Source organism: Dryas octopetala, chromosome 1 (genome assembly GCF_963921425.1).
Source record: "Dryas octopetala chromosome 1, drDryOcto1.1, whole genome shotgun sequence".
NCBI lineage: Eukaryota > Viridiplantae > Streptophyta > Magnoliopsida > Rosales > Rosaceae > Dryas > Dryas octopetala.
In genome coordinates this window covers 2,394,517-2,413,362 of record NC_141366.1, presented here as the reverse complement: position 1 = coordinate 2,413,362, position 18,846 = coordinate 2,394,517, and the positions used below count along the sequence as shown (strand labels likewise).

The 18,846-nt window shown below is 37.5% G+C and overlaps 2 protein-coding genes across 2 annotated transcripts; both read left to right on the top strand.

The window, feature by feature from the left end:
• Positions 1 to 2,681: 2,681 nt before the first annotated feature.
• LOC147296350 (ran-binding protein 1 homolog b-like) lies at positions 2,682 to 5,414 on the top strand. Its single transcript, XM_086246729.1, has 4 exons — positions 2,682 to 2,982; positions 3,113 to 3,264; positions 3,357 to 3,482; positions 4,827 to 5,414. Exons 1-4 carry the CDS (start codon positions 2,834 to 2,836, stop codon positions 5,066 to 5,068), a joined length of 669 nt encoding a protein of 222 aa, XP_086102855.1. The 5' UTR covers positions 2,682 to 2,833; the 3' UTR covers positions 5,069 to 5,414.
• Positions 5,415 to 8,497: 3,083 nt separating this feature from the next.
• LOC147296349 (potassium transporter 1) lies at positions 8,498 to 17,936 on the top strand. Its single transcript, XM_086234620.1, has 9 exons — positions 8,498 to 8,607; positions 14,249 to 14,492; positions 14,833 to 15,078; positions 15,401 to 15,451; positions 15,554 to 15,814; positions 15,906 to 15,958; positions 16,080 to 16,194; positions 16,298 to 16,552; positions 16,632 to 17,936. The coding sequence occupies exons 1-9, from the start codon at positions 8,563 to 8,565 to the stop codon at positions 17,639 to 17,641; spliced, it is 2,280 nt and encodes a 759-aa protein (XP_086090746.1). The 5' UTR covers positions 8,498 to 8,562; the 3' UTR covers positions 17,642 to 17,936.
• The last annotated feature ends 910 nt before the right edge of the window (positions 17,937 to 18,846 follow it).

Here is an 18,846-nt window from a genome sequence, read left to right as displayed (position 1 = left end):
CGCGCTGGATGTGCGCCACGTGTCACATCTTTTTTGTATTTTTTGATTTTTTTGATTTTTCTATTTTTATAAACTTTGAAAATTAATTAAAAATAGCTCCGAACTTAGAAAAATACACGGAAAATTCCTACCGACTTGTCTTAACTAGTATTAATTTACTATGGGGTCAAAATGCCAATTTTCCCTCTAAAAATTTCCAAAAAATTTGGAAAGTCCAAATTTATTTCTAAAAAATTAAAATACTCTAGACTCTTTGAAAATTCATAGAATAATCTCCCGAACTCCAAAAAATATGAGGTCTGCACCGTTAGTCTTCTAAAAACTAACAATACCTTTCTCGTGAACACTTGCTACCCAAAAGACCTCTCGGTCTTAGAGAAAAATAAAATTCTCTATAAAATAAATTCTAGAAAATTTCTAAAATTTCTGTAAAGTCTCGAAATAATTCTCTAAAACAAGCTTTTGGTAATTTTTCAAAATATTTTTGAGAATTTGTCCAAGAGTTTACGAAAATTCTAGAATTTATTTAATAGAGGAAAATTTATTTTAATTTTTTAGAAATAAATTGGACTTTCTAATTTTTTTGAAAATTTTTAGAGGGTAAATTGGTAATTTAACCTTATAGTAAATTAGTGCTAGTCAAGACGAGTCCGTAGGAATTTTTTTTGTATTTTTCTGAGTTCGGAGCTATTTTTAATTAATTTTCAAAGTTTATAAAAATAAAAAAATAAAAAAATGCAAAAAAATAAAAAAAAAATGTGACACGTGGCGCACATCTAGCGCGCCACGTCAGCATTAGCGGCCAGATCGTCAGCATTAACGGAATTGTTGACGGAACAAGGTAAAATGGGACACGGATGTAAGTTACAGGTGGTAATCTAGGACAAAAAAACTTTCAGGTGGTAAAGTGGGAATGAGTTACAGTTTTGGGTGGTAAATCGATAATTAAGCCATTTGGAAATTACCAATTTTTACTCACCAAGTGCAATTCAAAATCCTGTTTCTCATTTTTTTTTCTTTTTGTTTGCTACGAGAATTCGGCTCCCCATGATTGCATATTTGCAAATAGAACATGTAGATCAATGCATGGGTCTGTCTATTCCAACTATATCGTTATAATGAGTGGATCAATGGCGGACCTCTGTAGTTGTTTTAGGTCTCTTTTGGTTAATACGAAATTGAACTTAAGATCTACTTATGATCCCATGTCACTTAGACAAATTTCTAAGTATGTTTCCAGCATGCAATCTAACTTCTTTTATAAAAGATTCGTTGAGTAGACTGGGAAATGAAAGATCATACATTTTAGTTTAACGTTAATTAATAAACACAACAAAGTGTGTAAATTGATGCAATTTCAAAACTATAAGATTAACATGATTAAAATTAGGAATATAAAAGACCAAATTAAAATATTTAATGAGAAAGAAAAATAATAAATTTACTATTAAAAGTTTTGGTTTTCACTCGTAAATACGGATAAAACATTTTTCATTTGACGGTTTCAGTGCATGACATCACACATAGTCGGTCAATTGGTTACTTTTTGTTTTACTCATGACTTAAAAAAAAACATTTTTCATTAGACGGTTTTTGTGTACACTAACGTCACAGTGTCACACACAATCAGCCTATTGGTCATTTTTCTTAAAAATTAATGGAATATTTTTACCTCTAAGTTTTAGTCAACTTCTTTCCCAATAAGTTTTTTTTTCCCTTATCACATTAATTTCAGATTAATTCACCACAGTAGCTATTTAGGTTCATTAATTTTAACTATTAAATTTTAATAACTTTTTAGTTTATATATCAAAATTAAATAGCATTTTAGATTAAGTACTAGTTGAAAAGTCAAACAAATTAATAAAGTAAAAAGTATTAGAATTTACAAATATTACATCACATGCCACTACAATAAAAAAAATAAAAATAATATTACATCACAAATATTACATTAATTTATACTATATTGTATTATAAAAAATAAAAAAATCAATCCAGTCACAACTTAATTGTGACTGTCTTGGTAAATTGAAAGAGACAACTTACACCACTATACTATATATTATTTTGAGTAAAAATATTGTTTTGACCTCTATTTATACTATATTGTAGTATAATTTCTCTAAAAAAATTCAATTAAGTCACAACTTAACTGTGACTGTCTCACAACTTAGATGTGACTATCGTTTAGTCACAACTAAATTTGAAGTTGTGAGTATCGTACAATCACAACTAAATGTGAAGTTGAGATTAAATTAGCAAATTTTCAAAATAATATAAAAGCCTCAAAGACAATTTTGTCAAAACTTTATAAATTTTAACTAACACTCATCATATGTGGGCCAAAGGATAAAAATGTTAAATAAAAAAAGCTCAAATCAAAGGGGCCAACATATTTGTGACCTAATCTAAAAACTACATTTAAATTTGATAGTTCAATTGAAATATTATATGGTATTCATGATATACAAAAAAATTATTGAAATTTGATATTTAATTATAATTTTCTATAACTATTTATCATCTCTCTTTTTTACACTTATTTTAAATTAAACTGCAATAATCGCCGCCGTTTTATTTTTTAATCGGAATCACCGTTTAATCTTTGGGAGCCAAAAATTATAAGAAAAAGGAAAAAAAATAAAAAACAATTAGAAAAAAAAAAACCCTGCGCGAACTGACGCTCAGCGTAAACCTCACGATCTCACTCCTGCTACTATATAAACCTAGTTTCCCTGATATCTTCGCATCCCAGGCTTCCCAATTCTCTCACAAATCCCTCTCTCCAGTCTCCACTACTCCTTCTACTAGTTTCTTTCTCTCGCTAAATATGTCGAGCGCCGATCCCGAGCACAGAGACGACGAGGAGGCCCACGCCGCCGACGATGAAGACACCGGAGCTCAGGTTGCTCCGATCGTCCAGCTCGAGGAGGTCGCCGTCACCACCGGTGAAGAAGACGAAGATGCCATCCTCGATCTGTATGTTTCTCTTTCTCTGATTCGTTTCTCATTGAATACTAGGGTTTCTCAGATTTGCAAAATCTAGGGTTTGGCGTTGATTCGCTCACTTTCACTTTTTATTTTATTTTTTATTTCTGATTGTTTTTAGGAGAGCGAAGCTATATCGTTTTGATAAAGACGGAAATCAATGGAAAGAACGAGGTGCTGGTACTGTCAAGCTTCTCAAGCACAAAGAGTCGGGCAAGGTTCGCCTTGTTATGCGACAGTCCAAAACCCTAAAGATCTGCGCCAATCACCTCAGTGAGTTCTTCATATTATATCTACTTATTTAGCGTATAAATCTTAGTTTTATAGGGTTTATGGTTTTGAATTTCTATGCGTGCTCTTTGCAGTTATACCGACAATGTCGGTCCAGGAGCACTCTGGGAATGAGAAGTCATGTGTTTGGCACGCGACTGACTTTGCTGATGGCGAATTGAAGGATGAGCTTTTCTGCATTAGATTCGCATCAATTGAGAGTGAGTATTGTTTATCTGCATCTTTAAGTGATCAGTTTTTAGACAAATAGCCGTTGGATGCTACAATTGATTATGCAACCATATTGCATTGTCTTTCTTTTATGTACATAGATAAGGGTTGCACAATTTTTTCAATGGAGAAACTAGGAATTTACATGAAATATGTTTTTGGACTTATGAAATACACAAATTTAATAAAATTTATTTGCTTATAATGTTGCAAGATAAATTCTTTGTCATTTTTATGGTTAAGTTTTGAATATTTTGGAGATAAGCTAGCTGATTGTGTGCATCATACCGAGGAATGAATTTCATTACTGATTCCCATTCCCATTCGCCACTTTTATCATTTAAATGTTAATTTCTAATGAATACAGGGATATGTATATTTACTCAATGCATGTGATGAACAAACTTTTGATGAATTACAAGGGATATATACACACACACACACACACACATATATATATTATATTAGATATTATATGACAATGTACTTTTTGATGCTGTCCAAAAGTGACTGTAACACAACCAAAATTCTAGTATAGATATGGTAACTTTGAAAAGATGTACTGGGTGGATATTTTTAAATACATAAGTGGCACACCACCTATGTTAGGATGTGACTTGCTTAAGCTTGCAATTGGTATCTAATGACATTACAAGATTTTATACCATTGAATGTAGGTCTAGCCTTTTTGTATGAATGATATTTTTTGTTCATTGTCATGTGGGAATAATTTGCAGAAACTTGAAATGGAAGTCACTTTTGAGTTGTGTTCTGTTGATGATTAATCATATATTTAATGTGCTTTGATTACTCAAGCAGTGCTGCTTCATAATGTAGACTTATCTGCGGTAGTGAGTTAATACGTATAAACCATGTTTCCCATTCTGTTCTGAAATTTTTGAAAGAATACATATTGGTTAACATTAAAAACTCCTTGTTTCTGTTCGTTATAAAATAACTCATAGGTTCTGCTTATATTGTAAGTTGTGCTTGATTAAGCTCTAAAGTGTACTTACTATTTCAAAACTCTACTTATATCTTGTAAGTTGTAACGTGTCTAAGAATACATAAATCTTTTGGTTTATTTGTTCTGATTTTGCACAACTAATTGAAGAGGGATGGAATTTAGTGATTTTGAAGTCAGCATTGGACCATATTAAGTCAAATAGAATAGGTTGTTAAGATTTTAGTGATTGTATTCAAATTTCAACTACAGCGATTGTTTATAACACACTGCTACTAGATCCCAAGCATCTTCATGAAATGCCACATTCATGTGTCAGTTCATATTCTGTGTAGTTTATTGATATTTGGTTGTTTGTGTTCTGTATCAGATAACAAATCCTTCATGGAAAAGTTTCAAGAAGTTGCTGAATCCCAAACGAAAGAGGAAAACAAAGATGCTACTGAAGCTGCTGGGCTTCTCGAGAACTTGAGTGTTAAGGAGAAAGAGACCGAGGAGAAAGCTGCGGAAGAGGCACCTGCTGCAGCCAAGGAGGAGAAGAAAGACACTAAAAGCGATTCAGTAAAAGCAGATGCAGAGAAGAAGGATGAGGAGCCTTCTTCCTCAACTTGATGAGATGGATGTTCTCTTAGTTATATACTTGAGATTATGATGGGGTTAGTTTGGCTGGCCTCATTTCCACCAATGTATTGGTATACTCATGGTGGTGAAAGTTATTGGACCATGGTTTACGGGCTGGAATGTTGTGGGTCAATGAGTCCTTCAATTGGTGTCTTTGTCAAAATTGGGTCAGACTTTTGGGTCCTGTTTGCAGGTTGATGGTTGTGTGTTTTTTCACAGTTGAGTTGGTTTGTTGTCAGAGAGTTTAACTAGAGTTTCCCATCCCCTATTTGATTACTTGGGAGTCAGTTGCAGGTCAGTGAAAATTACTTATTATAAACAGAGCCTTTTGTTTGGATATGATTTCTTGATTTCCGGGTCGCGAATTGTTTTATGGACAGAAAATACGTGGTTCTGTTTGAATGAATCACATATCACACATGCCAGAAGTGATGATGCCTTTTCTGGCATAAGCATTTGAGTGCTATGCTTTGTTTTGAAAGCCAACGTGAAGGTGAAGGACATGGTTTACTTGATATCGAAATGTGCCTTGTCCATTCATAAATGAATAAATTTGCATGTGACATTTGAGTGAAGGACAGACATTTTTTACTCGATGCTGATAATGTCCCATCTCCATTTATTAAGACTTGGTTGTGTCCACTGTCCATGATCTATTTATGGGGGGTCTAGTTGCAGCCTGCTGTTTCCTGACCTCAACAGGCCTATGCCAAGGCCCAATACATTGGCTCTTTGATGAAGGAGGGCTACAAGTAATTTGGATCCTTTGCTCCTTTGCCCATATATTGTGTTCACTAATTATCCTTGGCATATTAGAATTATCCCTAATAAGAAACCAAAAACGAAATATGGTGTCCTGATATTGCTGGATCAAGACATTTGCACGTGGGAATGGGACGAGGTCTGATGGTGAGTGATGGGTACCCTAGACTAGAATAGATAGAAGAATCCATTGAAGCTTAGCACATATGTGGGAGGAGCAAATGGCTTACCTTTTTTTGTCCATGAAAGCAACTAGAAGATAATCCAAGCTAGTGTGATCTTATGATCAACTTCTCCAAGTGGCCTCCCAATCTTCATATATAATTGAATCAGCTAGTCAAATGAGGGGGACACACATATATCCCACTTATTAAGGGAGCTTTAAATGTTAGACGTAGAGAGCATACCTAACATCCTTGTAGGCTTGTTCATTTGTACTCTTCTCAATTCTCATGCAATGTACTAATAATCATTAAAACGTTGCACGGTTGGAAGCCAATAATGCTGCGAGAAACAAACAAATTAATTAACAAGAGATATGGTTGTTGTGGAGTCGAGGCCGACATATACGCAGATGATGACTAGTTAGAATCTTACTTCTTAAATATCTTTCATCTTCATTAGTCCAAAGCCATAAACAATCAATTTGCCCATAATTTGTAATGTGATAATTGTACGGCTGGAACCCATTTCTTTTGGCCTTTTGGGAATTCAACAATACGAACAAATTAAGTCTTCAGATTTGCCGATTTGGTTGTTAAGGTAGAGATATCTTCAGTTCATCAAATTAATTCTAGGACAATTTACAATTAAAATGTTTTGTCCACAGGGTAACCTCTGGCTGTGCACAGTGTAAGCTAGTTGATCATCTTCCTAAATTAGTCAACATTGGATTTAACTTGTGTGTGTGTGTGTGAGAGAGAGAGAGAGAGAGAGAGAGAGAGAGAGAGTTGAATGATCAATGACAGTCAGCATCATATCTCTTTTTTCTTTCTATTTTGGTAATGAATTAAACTCGTGTCTTGGCATCTTATGCTATTGGCAGATAATGCACATCAATGATGACTACAAGTTGTATCTTCGAGTTCCTTTCAGAATTTAACGACGGCCAACATGTTAGATATGCTCATTATCTGCTACTCTCTTTATTACATCTTTTTTATTTTTGGCCACATTATTACATCTAAAATGCTAACTTATTTAAGTTTGTGTATCTCAAAAAATTTCCGTGCTAAGTATAATTTTCTCATAAGATAGAGCAAAAAGCAAAACTAATTTGAATTTGGTCCTTTACAGTTTCCATTTGGCCTTTTGATCAATATCACCTATATTAAAACTATTTAGATAAGTTAATTAGGTCATGGTGCATATATGCAAGGTTTCACTTGATGGCTTGGGCACTTTTCGCATGACTAGTATGTTAAATGGCACTAGGTTTCATCGAAAAGCATGGTAGGATGCCCATTTTTAGAAGATGCTTACCTAATTTGCTAGAGTCCATGCCAGCTTTTGGTCAGTCAAACTTGGGTTCAATAGGGGTGCCTAAGAATTCATATATGAATTCAACAGGAAGTTGGTTATTGATCCAATTCATGCTGAGAAATGAGAGTGTTGTTAAGTTTCAATAACCTTATTTCACATCCTTTTCTTGGACTATTAGAGATTAAGTAGGAAAGTATTGCAACCTAACCTTAAACTCTACACACCATGTGATCTTGACGGCCGTTTGTCAGTCAAATCAAGTGTCTATATGCCTTGACTAAAATCAACCTACCTTCGTATAAAACTTTATTACACTTTACACACGTAAACTTTGCGGTCGATCTTACTTCATTATCTAAAAAAATAAATTGTGCCAGTTTACCACCTGAATTAAAAATTTGTTGCAATGTATCACCTCTATCTCATTTTGTATAAATTTTTGTTAAAAAAAAATGTGTTTTGGTATTTTCAAGTTAGTTTCTATTGTGTCAAAGTGGATAAAAAAAAAATCAATTTTATTCTAACAATAGGAATTTAAAAAAGATTAAAACACCTTTATTTTTAATAAAAATTTATACAAAATGAGACAGAGATGGTACATTGTAACAAATTTTAAATCAGGTGGTAAACTGGCACAATTTTTTTTTAGATGGTGAAGTGAGATCGACCCCAAAATTTAGGTGGGTAAAATGTAAAAAAGCTTCATATAATTGGAATTTGTAAATAATTGCAAAGGTCCTAAATAATGTGTTAAGCTAAAACCCATTATAAATGATTAATAAAAAACTGAGACAAATATACTCACTGCCTAATTGTTAAATCTTGATCAGCTTATTTTGTATGTTTGGATGGGGTTGTAGTGGGTATATATTTAAGTCAGGAAAGGGGGTAAAATACAATATGGGAGGAAAGATTAAAGATACGAAACTAATAAGTTTTTTTTTTTTTTTTTTGGGTCAACGAAACTATTAAGTTGAAGAGAGGCAAAAGAGCATTGAATGCCTTTAGCAACCTCTTTGGAGTTTGGACACACAACACATCACTTGCCTCTGTACTACTTACTGCACTTACATTCTCTACTCTCTCTGTCTCTCTCTGTCTCTCTGTCTCTCTGTCTCTCTCTCTCTCTCTCTCTCTCTCTCTCTCTCTCTCTCTCTCTCTCTATATAAACTCTTTCTCAGCCTTTCTTCCCCCTCAGTCACTTCTCTTGCTCTGCCCATCTCTCTCTCTCTCTCTATACCATGAACCCCTCTGCAGATTTAGTTGAACAGGGAATATCTCGACGGGTATTCTTCTTTCCCTGTCCTCTGAACGAAGCATTTAGCATTATTTCCTGTCAGCCATAACTGTTTTTATCTTATTCTTTCTATTATTTGCTGTTTGCTTTTATCATGTCATTGTTATGTGATTATTATTTTTTATTGTCTTGTGTGCTTAATAGGCTTATGAATGTCAGGCATTTTTGGAAGGTTTCTTACTTATTAGACAGATAGTTTTGAGTAAAATGCTCCTCCTTTAAATTGAATGAGGTTCTGAACATTTTATATGTATTAAATGTGCATCTGGAGCATGCAGCTTCTATGGTTTCCTATCTATGGGGGGTTCCTATTTTTGGATTTTTTAATTTCTGGTTTCTGGGTAAATTAGATTGCTCAAAATTTTTGCATATAGAGCGCATTTTTGCAGTTTTGTCAATGGCATTTACATTTTGTTGGCTTTAAAAGTTTTTTTCTTTGTAGTTTTTTTTAAGGAGTAGTGTGAATGTGTAAGAGATGTATCTTGTGCAACTGCTGTATTCAAATGTTTTCAAAACTTGAACTCTTGTTTCAGCTGATTGGTCTTCCTTAAGAATAGGGCTTCCAGTTTAATAGATAATTCTGTCTTGTACTTGTATTTATCTAGCTGCTTGTACTTGTATAAGTAATAACTACTGCCGTGAATAAAGTTGAGGATTTCAATCAGTCTTTTGGTTTATCTCTATATGGTATCAGAGCCATAAAATCTCTCCCCTGCTAATATCTTTTTTTTTCAAACTCAAATGGCAACACCTCACGCCATTCTCACCTCCAACAATCATCAACTCCTCACCATAAACACAGCTGCTCAAACTCCCATCAAACTCACCTCCACAAATTATCTTTCTTGGAAAATTCAATTTGAATCCTTGTTTGTTGGCTATGATCTTATGGGGTATATTGATGGTACGACACCCTGTCCTCCCCAAACTCTCACCACCGACACTGTCACCACCCCCAATCCAGCCTATCGCACTTGGGTACGCCAAGACAAATTAATTCTGAATGCCATCATTGGCTCTCTTTCTCCAACTCTTATTTCATTTGTTGCTCGTGCCACCACCTCCAGGGAAGCTTGGAACACCCTCTCCAACACCTATGCCAAACCAACTCGTGGCCGCATCAAGCAAGTCAAAAATCTTCTGAAAAATCCCAACAAAGGCACTATGACTATCACTGACTTTCTTCATTCCATCAAAGCCCGTTCAGATGAGCTTGCTATACTCGGTGCCCCAATGGATGCAGAAGACCTCACTGAAAAAATTCTAGATGGCCTTGGAGACGAATACAAAGAACTTGTCCGGGCTGTTCAGGCTCGTGACAACCCAATCTCGTTTGAGGAGCTTCATGAAAAGCTGCTCTCCTTTGAAGCTTCACTTCCTGTTCACTCCAAGCCCGAGCTTCCCCACCCCATTACAGCCAATCCTGCCAATCGGACATCCTTCCCCACCAACAATTGGCGGCCCAACCATTCCGGCAACACTTGGCGTCCCAACTCCCATACCTCCTCTCATCCAGGTCCAACCACTTGGCGTCCACCCTCTCAAAATTGGCGGCCATCTTCTACCTCTAGCCCCTCAAACCGCAACAACAATCGGCCTCCACCACGCCCATATCAAGGCTACTGTCAAGTCTGTGGTGTTCAAGGTCATACTGCCAAGCGTTGCCCATCCTTTCAATTTGTGGCTGTTCAATCCTCCTCTGCTGCTGGATCTCCGGCCAATACCAGACCATGGCAACCTCAGGCTCAATTTGCAGCAAGCTCTAACACCAAACCAAATTGGCTACTCGACAGTGGAGCATCCCACCATGTTACTACAGACCTGAGTAACCTGTCTCTTCACACTCCATATCATGGTTCTGATGATGTTATGATCGGTGATGGTACCAATCTCTCTATCTCTCACACTGGCTCCCTCTCCCTCTCCTCAACAAACCATTCCTTCACTTTGAATGATGTTCTTTGTGTCCCTAACATGCAAAAGAATTTAATCTCTATTTCTCAATTTTGCTCCTCAAATAATACTTCTGTTGAATTCTTACCCTCTTGTTTTCATGTGAAGGACCTTAGCACAGGAAGCATTCTCCTGACCGGCGGTACCAACGCAGGCGTGTATGAATGGCCAGCATCCTCCCCTCCTGTCACTTCCCCAATCTTTGCACTCTCCCACATCAAAACTACTTCTTCAAATTGGCATCATCGCCTTGGTCATCCAGCCTCTCCTATTTTAAAATTTATTATTTCCAATTATCATTTACAATCTTCTTCTCCCATGCCAAAAGAATTCTCATGTAATGCTTGTCATATTAATAAAAGTCATAAGTTATCTTTTTCAAATTCTTCACTTGTCTCTACTAAACCATTGGAAATAATCTTTTCTGATGTATGGACCTCCCCAATTTTGTCACAAGATGGTTTTAAGTATTATGTGATATTTGTTGATCATTTTACCAAATATATATGGTTCTATCCTCTCAAACGAAAATCAGATGTGCATGACATTTTTCAAAAATATAAACCTCTTGTCGAACATTTCTTCAAACAAAAAATAATCACTCTTTATTCAGACAATGGGGGAGAGTATATCGGTCTTAAAAATTTTTTATCCCACCATGGCATCACTCACTTAACCACACCACCTCATACTCCAGAACACAATGGATACTCAGAAAGAAGACACAGACATATTGTGGAAACTGGTCTGTCTCTCCTTTCTCATGCATCTATTCCCACCACTTTTTGGCCCCATGCCCTTGCCACTGCTGTTTATTTAATTAATAGAATGCCCACTCCTGGACTTAACTTTAAATCTCCATATGAAGCAATTTTTCAAAAGAGTCCTAACTATTCCAAGTTGAAGGTTTTCGGCTGCCTATGTTACCCATGGCTTCGACCATATACATCTCATAAATTGGAACCTAAATCCCAACCTTGTGTATTTTTGGGATACTCTCTATCCCAAAGTGCTTACATCTGTTTCAATCTCTCCACCTCCAAAACATATGTGTCTCGCCATGTCCAATTTGTTGAAACTAATTTTCCATATACATCACTCCCTACTAACCCCTCCCATTTAGCCACCACCAATCCAGCCCAATGGTTTCCACCTGTCATTCCCATTCCCGTCCCTACTACCCCGTCGCTGGTCACCACCACGTCTTCAGTGGACCGCCCTCAGGAGCTGCTCTCTTCTACAGGTCAGTCACACTCTCTATCCACTGCACCATTACTGCACAATCCTATCTCCATCTCTCCAATACCACAAACCCACACCGAGCCCACATCACTCATACTACAAACCGAGCCCATCCCACCCATGCCACACACCCAGATCACCACACCCATACCACAGACCGTGACCACCCCCCCTCTGCCACAAACCGCGACCACCCCCCCTCTGCCACAAACCGCGACCACCCCTCATCTGCCACAAACCGAGCCCACCCCACCTGCCCTGCAAACCCATGTCCCACCGCCACCACCTCCCACCCGCCACCCTATGCTTACCCGAGCCAAAAACAACATTGTTAAACCAGTTCAAAAACTCAATCTTCATGCCATTAAGTCACCATCACCTATCCTTGAACCCACCTCTATCACTCAAGCCATCAAAGATCCTAACTGGCGTCAAGCCATGTCTGAAGAGTACAATGCACTTGTTTGTAATGGAACATGGGAGCTTGTTCCTTCTGCCGGTATTTCCAATTTGGTAGGTTGCAAATGGGTTTTCCGCATTAAAAGGCTTTCTGACGGTTCTATTGACAGGTACAAGGCTCGTCTTGTAGCTAAAGGCTTTCATCAACGGCCCGGTGTGGATTTTCATGAGACCTTCAGTCCAGTTATTAAGCCCACTACTGTTCGATTGGTTCTTAGTATTGCTGTAAGTAATGGGTGGTCACTTCGGCAACTGGATATCAACAACGCTTTCTTGCAGGGTCACCTCCACGAAACTGTTTTCATGGCACAACCACCAGGTTTCGTGGACCCGGATCGTCCAACCCATGTTTGCAAGCTCCACAAAGCCATTTATGGTCTCAAGCAAGCCCCACGTGCCTGGTACCATGAGTTGCGCCAATTTCTCTTACAATCTGGGTTTCGCAACTCTCATTCAGACACATCTCTTTTCATATATAATTGCTCTGGCTCCATTCTTTATTTATTGGTGTATGTGGATGACATTATCCTAACGGGTAACAATGTTGCAGCTGTCACAGAGTTTGTTGCTTCCTTAGCTGGCCGCTTCTCTCTCAAAGACCTTGGGTCTTTATCTTATTTTTTGGGTGTTGAGGTTCTTCCTCATTCTCATGGTCTTTTACTTTCACAGAAAGGTTATATTGATGACTTGCTGCAACGCACGAACATGCAAGGTGCTAAACCGGTCCTCACGCCATTGCCTACTAGTTCTTCTACAATTTCTCTTGCTCATGGCACTCTTCTTCCTGACCCCACTCAGTATCGTGCCACTGTTGGGAGTCTACAGTATCTCTCTCTCACTCGGCCTGATATCTCCTACGCAGTCAACAAGATGTCCCAATTCATGCACCGCCCTACTACGGAACATTGGGCTCTTGTGAAACGCATCTTGCGTTATCTCAGTGGTACCATGTCCAAAGGCCTTCTTCTTCACCGCAGTTCACCCATGTCTCTTCATAGTTTTTCGGACACCCTTCATGCATTTTCAGACGCCGACTGGGCTGGTAACCGCGACGATTACTCTTCCACTGGTGCTTATCTTGTGTATTTGGGTAAGAATCTGATTTCTTGGAGTTCTAAAAAGCAATCCACTGTTGCTCGATCATCTACCGAAGCCGAGTATCGCTCTGTGGCGGCTACTTCTGCTGAACTTAGTTGGGTGTGCTCTCTTCTGTCTGAACTTGGTTTTCCAATTTCTGCTATGCCTGTAATATATTGTGATAACGTGGGTGCCACACAACTTAGCTCCAACCCTGTTTTTCACTCTCGCATGAAGCATGTGGCTGTTGATTATCACTTCATCCGGGATCAGGTACAATCTGGTATGCTCCGGGTCGCCCATGTCTCCTCTATGGATCAACTTGCTGATCTTCTGACCAAACCTTTGTCTACAGCTCGTTTTCAATTGCTCTGCTCCAAGATTGGCCTCTTTGATCGCGGCTCATCTTGAGGGGGCATGTAAGAGATGTATCTTGTGCAACTGCTGTATTCAAATGTTTTCAAAACTTGAACTCTTGTTTCAGCTGATTGGTCTTCCTTAAGAATAGGGCTTCCAGTTTAATAGATAATTCTGTCTTGTACTTGTATTTATCTAGCTGCTTGTACTTGTATAAGTAATAACTACTGCCGTGAATAAAGTTGAGGATTTCAATCAGTCTTTTGGTTTATCTCTATAGAATGTTCTTCAATGATTTACCCTTAGAAAGATAAACATTGTTCTGTCATTGTTTAGCAATAAAACAGACAGATAAATAAAAATCAGGAACAGAGCATCAAATCTCTGTAAAATAAAATTAGCTTCAACGTAGCTGCTGAATACAGGGTCATGAACTCTTAGAAACTGTTTAGTACTGATAAACCTGCTCAGGTCTTTCTAAACCATTGAATTTGTCATATATATATATATATATATGTATAAAATTTTGTGTCTTGAATCAGAATTTGCAGAGGGTATCCTGTACGACTGTGCTCACGTTGGCTTATCAAAGTCTGGGAGTGGTTTATGGTGACCTCAGTACATCCCCTCTCTATGTTTACAAGACCACCTTCTCCGGAAAGTTGAGCCTCCATGAGGATGATGAGGAGGTTTTTGGTGTGCTTTCCTTCATTTTCTGGACGTTTACTCTCGTTGCTCTCTTCAAATATGTTTTCATTGTGATGCTGGCTGATGACAATGGTGAAGGTAGAGCTTTTTTTGTTTTCATTTGAGTACTTGCAGATTGCTAAATAACCTGATTGATCTTATGACTCAAAATATCATGCTGGTCACTCAACCTTGCCAATCACTATGTAATGGGTTGCTCAGCTCTGCAAATATACCTTTTTTAACACTGAAAACAAGAATGTGTGCGGTTCATTCTTCTTGTAATTTTGTGATAGATCTTTACATCTTATAAATTAGGCACAATGATGGTAGAAAAATCTATAATTTTTCTGGAAGAGTGTTTTCTTTCAAGGACAATAACTATTGCCAATATTTTGAAAGACGGTTTCTCAATGCCAATATTTTGCAAATGATGCAGGTGGTACCTTTGCCTTGTACTCCCTTCTCTGCCGTCATGCAAGATTAAGCATTCTACCTAATGAAGAAATCACAGATGAAAAATTGTCTTACTTTGTGACAAAAGGATCCACAGATACATGGCAGAGTTCAGCTCTGAAACTATTCTTTGACAAGCACCCAGGATTTCGCAAAGGGTTATTGATTTTTGTTCTATTTGGAACCTGTATGGCAATTGGTGATGGTGTACTCACTCCTGCAATATCAGGTGCCTGAATCTTTGTGTAATCAAAACTCCTCCACAATGAAGTTTATTTTGTGACAAGTTCCATTACCTGACAATATGTATAATATTTAATATATTAATTTTTGCCCAAATTTTCTCGGATGTTGATTGAATACTATATAGGTAATTTCTTGTTTCTTTCTCCCTTTCTCAGAATTTGTTAAAAAGGTTCAAATATGTGTTGAACTCCAATGAATATCTGTTGACTGTTGGTCTTTCCAATATCATATCTGCTTTAATTATAGTCTGTTAATAAGAGACCATAATAATTCTAATAGAGATTCTCCTGTATTTCTCCTTTCAGTTCTTTCAGCAGTCTCAGGGATTAAGCTTAAGATCACCGAACTCCATGAAAGTAAGTCTGACTTCTTTGGTTACTAAATAGTATATACAAATATGTAACCTTTTAAGTAACCATGCATCACCATATTAAATCTTTTTGATTTCTTTCTTTCAGATTATGTTGTTATAATCTCTTGTGTCCTCTTAGTGGGGCTTTTCTCCCTCCAGCATCACGGAACACACAGAGTTGCTTTCATGTTTGCTCCAATTGTTACAGCATGGCTTCTGTGTATTAGTGGCATTGGAATATACAACATATTTCAGTGGAATCGGCGTATATTTCATGCACTTTCTCCAGTTTACATGTTGAAGTTCCTTAGAAACACAGGCATTGAAGGATGGGTATCGTTAGCAGGCGTTGTTCTTTCAATAACAGGTATCTCTTTTAAACTCCCGATGCAGTAATTGAGGTTTACTTGCTGCAAAACAGATCTACTGGAAACTAGTTTCCTCTGGAAATTTCTCAGGTGTAGAGGCGATGTTTGCTAATCTGGGCCATTTCTCTCCTCTCTCAATAAAGGTAAGTTTTCAGTCTGGTGAACTGACTGAATGTTAATGCCTTGAATTATTAAAAATGGTATGTACTATTAGTTCTATCTTATTTCAATACTAATGTTGGAGTAACTGGCATTGAATCCCAGGTAGCCTTCACATTCCTAGTATATCCCTCTCTGGTTCTTTCATACATGGGTGAGGCTGCATTCCTTTCTAAGCACCGTGAAGACATTCAGAGAAGTTTCTATAAATCCATACCAGGCAAGAAGTTACATAGTACCCAAATCGTTAATATTACAGTACCCAAATCATTAGTATTATCTTTCCTATCTCTTATATTGACATTACTATATGGTCACTGTAGAAGCTGTGTTTTGGCCAGTGTTCATAGTTGCCAGTTTTGTATCTGTGGTAGGAAGCCAGGCAGTAATTTCAGCTACCTTCTCCATTATAAGCCAGTGCTGTGCACTGAAATGCTTTCCCCACGTCAAGATAGTTCATACTTCAAGTAAAATATATGGGCAAATATACATTCCAGAGGTCAATTGGATGTTGATGTGCCTTTGTTTAGCCGTGACAATTGGATTGAGGGACACAAACATGATGGGTCATGCATATGGTAACAATCTGAGCACTATCTCTATGGTATTCTTAACATTCTCATGAATGAACTTTGATTGTGTTGTTGGATTTGTTAGGGCTGGCAGTCACAACTGTAATGTTTGTGACAACTTGCTTGATGGCCCTGGTGATGGTAATCGTCTGGAAGACAAGGATAATTAATGCATTAGCATTTTTAATGTTCTTTGGATCAATTGAGCTGATTTACATTTCCGCATGCATTAGCAAGATCCCAGAAGGTGGATGGATCCCGCTTCTGCTGTCTCTAATCTTTATGGGTGTAATGTACATATGGAACTATGGAACAGTGATGAAACACCAATTTGATTTTGAGAACAAGGTCTCAATTAATAGAATAGTGTGCTTAGGGCCTAGCCTTGGCATGGTTCGGGTCCCTGGAATTGGACTTGTTTACACTAATTTGGTGGCTGGGGTACCGGCTGTTTTCGGACACTTCGTAACTAATCTTCCTGCATTCCACAAGGTGCTAATTTTTGTTTGTGTCAAATCTGTTCAAGTTCCCCATGTTAGTGGAAAGGAAAGGTTGCTCGTTAGTAGGGTTGGCCCGAAGGAGTATGGCATGTTCCGGTGCATTCTGAGGTATGGTTACAAGGATCTTCAACAGGAAAACTGTAATTTTGAGAATAGACTGATCTCCGGTGTGCTGCAATTTGTAGAAGCAGAGGAACGATGTCCTCTGAAACCTATTCCTGAATGCTCTAGAGAGTTTATAAATTCAGATGGAGAAGCCTTTTATGCTCCAGATAACACTTTCATGGACTCAAATAATGATGAAAACAAGGTGCAATGCTCATGTAATCTTCAAGTGATGAAATCTGGTATCAGGCAAGTGGAAAATTCTCTTTGTAAAGATGAGTCCCTACAGATATTAGAAGCCAAAGAATCTGGTGTCACCTATATTCTTGGGCATTCACATGCAAAGGCAAAGAAATCATCATCCTTTTTCAAGAAAGTTGCTATAGATTTTGTGTATGCTTTTCTGTGCAAGAACTGTAGAGAGCCTGAGGTAGTTTTGAACGTGCCTCATACTTCTTTGCTAGAAGTTGGCATGGTTTACTATGTCTAACTTCAGGGACAAAGACGTACTACCCATCAGAAGATCCTGCATGTTGGGATTAATTGACGGAGTAAGTTCATGCTTTGCTTGAAACTGATAGCTTTTACGGTCAGATCTTTCAACACTGATATATGAGGTTTGTATGTTACACATTGTATCAGAGAATGTAAATTTTGAAATGGATACCATATAGTTGAACTAGCACCAAAATTTTTTTGTATACTCTGATTCTCCATCTTGAAGATTCTTTTGACATGCTGCTACAGAAAAGCCATGCCAAAATGCAACTGTAGCCACATAACATGAAGTTTGAACCTTGTTATATCACCCTTTGTAGATCTGAAAGCAGATAGCTCCATTTGTACTCTAGTCCTTGCTTCATGGACTCCATGAAACGTCTGCAAATAGCTTAAATAGCACTAACCTCATGAATATAGATGAAACTAAAAATATGTACACATGCATATATACATATAGATAACTTTGTAGCCTAATGAGTCAAGATCATAACTACAGCCTATGTGCAACTAGGCACTCAGCTGTGTGCTCAATATGCCTTATATTTTCTAGCATTCCCATTCCGAATATCTTCATCAGAGTAGAAGGGTCCAAACTGAAGACCTGTTGTCTGCATAAAATGCCTTATGACCATCTTTTAGTTCTACCTTATCAAATTAACACAAGGGACACAATCCAATTTGTCATTATGGCAGTTGAAGAGGATTGTTCACATAGTAAATAATGCTGCCACTTCAATTTAACAGACAACATGAATCCCTTTTAACAGCTGCAAAAGTTCATATGTTGAAAAGAATTCGAACTGTCAAATGACGCAAATGTGAGTGGTGTGCAAAACTGGTAACACAGCTTATGGTTTAGAAGTAGGTGGTTTCAAGTCGCCTTCAGGATAAATATATGGCACCTGTGTAGTCTGTTTTTCTACATTGGGAAAAAGGAATCTCTTCCTCTATAGTGGCATGGAAAATTGGAAAAGAAGCTTAATCTTATTCAGACAATGAACCCTAAGTTGGCTCATTTAGGCTCCTGATCTTGTGTGTGATATGATCCATGCAACCGCTTAACACAATTTGATTTTCTACCATTGAGAAAAGCGAAGCACATCATGAATGCCTATTTGCTTTTACAGTCCATATCAATTTAAGCGCATTCCAAGCTTTTAAGTGTCATTATATATCCTAGCAACCTTGATTAGC

Coding starts and splice junctions, on each gene's coding strand:
- LOC147296350 (XM_086246729.1), top strand. CDS start 2,834: ATGTCGAGCGCCGATCCCGAGCACAGAGACGACGAGGAGGCCCACGCC. Junction 2,983..3,112: donor GAAGATGCCATCCTCGATCT/GTATGTTTCTCT, acceptor GATTGTTTTTAG/GAGAGCGAAGCTATATCGTT. Junction 3,483..4,826: donor TAGATTCGCATCAATTGAGA/GTGAGTATTGTT, acceptor GTTCTGTATCAG/ATAACAAATCCTTCATGGAA.
- LOC147296349 (XM_086234620.1), top strand. CDS start 8,563: ATGAACCCCTCTGCAGATTTAGTTGAACAGGGAATATCTCGACGG. Junction 15,452..15,553: donor GATCACCGAACTCCATGAAA/GTAAGTCTGACT, acceptor TCTTTCTTTCAG/ATTATGTTGTTATAATCTCT. Junction 16,195..16,297: donor TTTCTATAAATCCATACCAG/GCAAGAAGTTAC, acceptor TGGTCACTGTAG/AAGCTGTGTTTTGGCCAGTG.